Below are 6,000 nucleotides of genomic sequence, written 5' to 3' on the forward strand. Positions count from 1 at the left end.
GTGTCATGATTCTAGATTATGAAAAAGTTAAAGAACTGAATTCAAATTACAATTATTTAATGTTGTTAAAACATTATTGTAAATTCACTAAAATGACACTTCTCTTACTTGGACAGATTTAGGTTTCAAATTCAAACACAGGTCTTCTTGAATTCACTCTATTGCAACCATCAGTGCACTTCTAATGAACCTCACGTTCAACAAAGCAGTTTGTTGCCAATGATAGATTGAGCATACATGGATTTTTCTTTCCTTCCATACATGCAGGCCTCTTGGGCATTAGAATGATGTTGACAGTTTTATGCGTCTGTGGATATTGCTTTGGAAAATACGGTAGCAAGCCTTATGATCACTATAAATCCTATACGGCAGGGTTTATTATGGCTTCTGTTGATAATCCACAGTCATCATCATGTGAGAATAAACAATTGCAATGATAATTGAAACGATAGATTCATTCATAATCTTGTATCAGGCAATGTTTCAACAACCAAATGCAACAAATGGAAGAGTAGACTAAATCGACCGCGTATCCAATCATGCGACACTGAAATAGCGGCGCAGAACTGCCATAATAAAAAACCATACTTACCGAATATACGCGTGCGATGCAGGCCTGCCATAACCGCAGCATAAACACTTCTAAAATGTTTAAATTGAGATATTTGATTTGTTGTTTTTCAGCTGCGGTAGCGGACAGATGGGAGACACGTCATCGCAAATAGTCTGGCTTTTTTAGGACGTAAGGACCACTAGGCGTGATAAACGGTTGAACTTGGATGCGCCGGTTCACGATTATCTGCAACTGAGCGCTGTGGCTGCGTGGAGACAAGTTTGCTGTGACAGACGCTGCTACCACAGAGTTTCTAATCCCAGAGGCGCAACATCGCGAGACTTCCGGGAACGCTTACAAGGGAAAACAGACCAAGCAGACCAGGCCGGGGTTTGGGAAGTCAATGAGAGAGGTGGTATAATAAGCATTAGTATTACAAGCTAGGTTTCCATCCAATTGGCGACAGATTTTCATACGAGTATTAAAAAATGTGCATAAAGAAAATGCGTTTTCATGTACTGAATAAAAATATAAAGTTCAATGTGTCACATTTTCAACTATACCGATAGCGTTGTCAATTTGTGTTTGTTTGCATACATAGCAAACGTGCATGCATGGTCTTGGCATGTGTACTCTAGCCAACAGCTAGCAAATACAGTGGGGATAGGTCAGGGGCAGACTGGGACAAGAATTCAGCCCTGGCATTTTATCAACACCAGGCCCACATCCCTCCACTCTTGCTGTCAGTTGTGTCACTGACTTCTACATTTGGCGGCACCACTACATGATTTGGTAGGGAATCAAATTATGAGTAATCATGTTATAAAGTTCTTCATAATGATTTAGTAAAAAGTATAATAAATAGACTAAATCATTATGAATGACTTCATAACATGATTTGATTCCGACCAAGTCATGGGCTGTACAAGTTAATGACAACTTACGCCAAGGGGTGCAGTGATGTGGGCTGGTTGCCACCGACTGGACAAGTTAGTGCAGATAATCGTGAACCGGTGCATCCAAGGTCAGCCATTTATCACGCCTAGCGCTCCTTACATCCTAACCAGCCAGACTATTTGTGTGTTAGTTTAAATGTAACCTTTATTTCACTAGGAAAGTCAGTTAAGAACAAATTCTTATTTACAATGACTGCCTACCGGGGAACAGAGGGGTTTAACTGACTTGTTCAGTGGCAGAATGACACTTTTTTTTACCTTGTCAGCTCGGTGATTCGATCCAGCAACATTTTGGTTACTGGCCCATCACTCTAACCACTAGGATACCTGCCGTCCCAAAATATCATAGGCTAATTCATTTGATTAACTATATCACTGACTCTAAATATAATACCCACTGCTAGTAGCCATGTGTTCATCCAACAGAACATTTTGCCCTAAAAAGAAAAGTTGCAGTTGTAGTCTACTACCAATGAGACCTATAGGCCTATTCCATCATAATGGCCGGTGAGTGAAATGCGTGGATACAGCTCTATATCTAAAAGACATATAAAATATCTTGATTCTAAAATAGTTGCTATTGAGCTAAATATTAAGAGATGAGAAATATAATTTATACCTACAGAAAAATGAAACCCTCCACTCTTCCGACAGGGACAAGGGTACGAAGCTTGAAAGCTGTGTTTTTTTTAACCCCCGCAATTGCATTTTGAAATGTTATACTATCAGAACAAATATTTCTCTTGAGCACATGGGGGAGAGGAGATTGGCTTGCTCTTCAGAGCAGCAGGCCCCAGCGAGGGTACAGGCACAGGGGCAGGGGCAGGGCAGTCACTTACATTACAGGAATAATGATGATAACACTGTTTGACCAAATTAGGGTTTTAGCCACCCAGAAAATAGCACGTTTTGAGTGAGGTGAAAATGTAGAATGTTCTCTTTTTAGGTTTGTAGGCACCCTTTCTATTTTTTTATAATATATGATCTTGGTTGTCGAACTGATGACAGTCGGAGCAGGTCTCTTTGCTGAACGCAGCATTCGACTTTAAAATGTGCGTTTGCGTGACCTCAGCTCAGCCTATCAGGCGTTCGCCCATTGATCAACCAAAGGCTCATTATAGATTAGTATAACAGAGAAATTACACAAAAAAAAATCTGTAGCCTAATAAATTGCATACTTTCCCAAGTCGTAGTGGGAGCACCACACACACCATATCATCGTGTGACTCCAAGATAACTTTGTTGAGATTGATATTATATCAATATTTGGGCATAAAGAAGAATTCACCGGCATTTCTTGCATAATACATGTTACCGACACTATAAGATCCCACCATGTCGAATAAACAAATTATCGGTCTGCATTTATAAAATAATACCGAAACATCCCATTTCCTTCACAGCTGTTATGATTTTTTTTTTTTTTTTTTTATATAGTATAACTTTACTGTGGATGGAAACGTGGTTACAGAATGTCAACAGTGACATTTCAGAGGGCAACCCTCTGCTCTGATTTGCATGCAGACAGTAGCTAGGTTTCCATCCAATTGGCGAAAGATGTTCATGCGCATATTCTTAAAACTATTATCCCACCAGGGATGTGTTTCCATCAAATAAAGTCTGTGGTGTTTCACAAGATACAATGCTATTTTACAGTAAACAAATTCATAACAGACTTTCAGCTTATAGGGAAGGACATTCAACAAGCACAGCACTTACACAAATTACTGATGATTGGCTGAGAGAAATTGATGCTAAAAAGATTGTGGGAGCTGTTTTCTTAGACTTCAGTGTGGCTTTTGACATTATCGATCATAGTCTGCTGCTGGAGAAACGTATGTGCTATGGCTTTACACCCCCTGCTATAATGTGGATAAGGAGCTACCTGTCTGACAGAACACAGAGGGTGTTCTTTAATTGAAGCCTCTCAAACAAAATCCAGTTAGAATTAGGAATTCTCCAGTGCAGCTGTTTAGGCCCCTTACTTTTTTTCAATCTTTATGTCTAAGTATGTCAGATACTATAGCGACTGAAATGACTGCAACACTTAACAAAGAGCTGCAGTTAGTTTCAGAATGGGTGGCAAGGAATAAGTTAGTTCTAAATATTTCCAAAACAAAAAGCATTGTATTTGGGACAAATCATTCACTAAACCCCAACTAAATCTTGCAATGAATAATGTGGAAAGTTAACAAGTTGAGGTGACTAAACTGCTTGGAGTTACCCTAGATTGTAAACTGTCATGGTCAAATCATATTGATAGAACAGTAGCTAAGATGGGGAGAATTCTGTCCATAAAAAAAGCACTGCTCTGCCTTCTTAACAACACTATCAACAAGGCAGATCCTACAGGCTCTAGTTTTGATGCATCTGGACTACTGTTCAGTAGTATGGTCAGGTGTCACAAAGAGGGACTTAGGAAAATTACAATTGGCTCAGAACAGGGCAGCACAGCTGTCAATCTCTCATGGCTCAAAGTGGAAGAGAGACTGACTTGAACACTACTTGTTTTTGTAAGTGTTGACAAGCTGCATGTAACGAGCTGTCTGTTTAAACCTCTAGCACACAGCTCAGACACCCATGCATGACCCACAAGACATGCCACCAGAGGTCTCTTCACAATCCCCAAGTCCAGAATAGACTATGAGAGGTGCACAGTACTACATAGAGCCATGACTACATGGAACTCTATTCCACATCAGGTTACTGATGCAAACAGTAGAATCAGATTGGGAAAAAAACTGATAAAAATACACCTTATGGAACAGCGAGGACTGGGAAGAGACACACACACAAAGGTACAGACACATGCATACGCACACAAGCGCTAGCACACGCACTCTACACACACACGTACAGTCGTGGCAAAAAGTTTTGAGAACGACAAATATTAATTTCCACAAAGTCTACTGCCTCAGTTTGTATGATGGTAAATTGCATATACTCCGGAATGATATGAAGAGTGATCAGATGAATTGCAATTCATTGCAAAATCCCTCTTTGCCATGCAAATGAACTGATTCCCCCAAATCATTTCCACTGCATTTCAGCCCTGCCACAAAAGTACCAGCTGACATCATGTCAGTGATTCTCTCGTTAACACAGGTGTGAGTGTTGACGAGGACAAGGCTGGAGATCACTCTGTTATGCTGATTGAGTTAAGAATAACAGGCTGGAAGCCTAAAAAGGAGGGTGGTACTTGGAATTATTGTTCTTCCTCTGTCAACCATGGTTTCCTGCAAGGAAACACGTGCCATCATCAAATCAAATGTATTTATATAGCCCTTCTTACATCAGCTGATATATCAAAGTGCTGTAGAGAAACCTAGCCTAAAGCCCCAAACAGCAAGCAATGCAGGTGTAGAAGCAAGGTGGATAGGAAAAACTCCCTAGAAAGGCCAACACCTAGGAAGAAACCCAGAGAGGAACCAGGCTATGAGGGGTGGCCAGTCCTCTTCTGGCTGTGCCGGGTGGAGATTATAACAGAACATGGCCAATTTCAAATGTTCATAAATGACCAGCATGGTCAAATAATAGTAATCATAGTGAACAGTTCAGGGTTCCATAGCCGCAGGCAGAACAGTTGAAACTGGAGCAGCAGCACGGCCAGGTGGAATAAGGACAACAAGGAGTCATTATGCCAGGTAGTTCTGAGGCATGGTTCTAGGGCTCAAGTCCTCCAAGAGAGAGAAAGAAAGAAAGAAAGAATTAGAGAGTGCATACTTAAATTCACACAGGACACCGGATAAGACAGGAGAAATACTCCAGATATAACAGACTGACCCTAGCCCCCCGACACATAAACTACTACAGCATACGTAAATACCGGAGGCTGAGACAGGAGGGGTCAGGAGACACTGTGGCCCCATCCGATGATACCCCCGGAAAGGGCCAAACAGGCAGGATATAACCCCACCCACTTTGCCAAAGCACAGCCCCCACACCACTAGAGGCATATCTTCAACCACCAACTTACCATCCTGAGACAAAGCCGAGTATAGCCCACAAATATTACCGTGATGGCACAACCCAAGGGGGGGCGCCAACCCAGACAAGAAGACCACGTCAGTGACTCAACCCACTCAAGTGACGCACCCCTCCTAGGGACGGCATGGAAGAGCACCAGTAAGCCAGTGCCTGTAATAGGGTTAGAGGCAGAGAATCCCAGTGGAGAGAGGGGAACTGGCTAGGCAGAGACAGCAAGGGTGGTTCCTTGCGCCAGTGCCTTTCCGTTCACCTTCACACTCCTGGGCCAGACTACACTCAATCATTGGACCTATTGAAGAGATGAGTCTTCAATAAAGACTTAAAGGTTGAGATCGAGTCTGCGTCTCTCACATGGGTAGGCAGATCATTCCATAAAAATTTAGTTCTATAGGAGAAAGCCATGCCTTCAGCTATTTGCTTAGAAATTCTAGGGACAATTAGGAGGTGTGCGTCTTGTGACCATAGCATACGTGTAGGTATGTACGGCAGGACCAAATCAGAGAG

At 41.9% G+C, this 6,000-nt stretch overlaps 1 protein-coding gene across 1 annotated transcript in view; it reads right to left on the reverse strand.

Moving 5' to 3' along the window:
* The window catches only part of LOC124018462 (podocalyxin-like protein 2), a 43,652-nt gene extending 42,819 nt beyond the window's left edge, over window positions 1–833 (reverse strand). Inside the window, exon 1 of the mRNA XM_046333790.1 lies at window positions 593–833. Coding sequence (XP_046189746.1) covers window positions 593–623 — 31 coding nt within the window. The 5' untranslated portion in view covers window positions 624–833. The remainder of the gene's footprint in view (window positions 1–592) is intronic.
* Between the last annotated feature and the right edge of the window lie 5,167 nt (window positions 834–6,000).

Source organism: Oncorhynchus gorbuscha, linkage group LG03 (genome assembly GCF_021184085.1).
Source record: "Oncorhynchus gorbuscha isolate QuinsamMale2020 ecotype Even-year linkage group LG03, OgorEven_v1.0, whole genome shotgun sequence".
Taxonomy (NCBI): domain Eukaryota; kingdom Metazoa; phylum Chordata; class Actinopteri; order Salmoniformes; family Salmonidae; genus Oncorhynchus; species Oncorhynchus gorbuscha.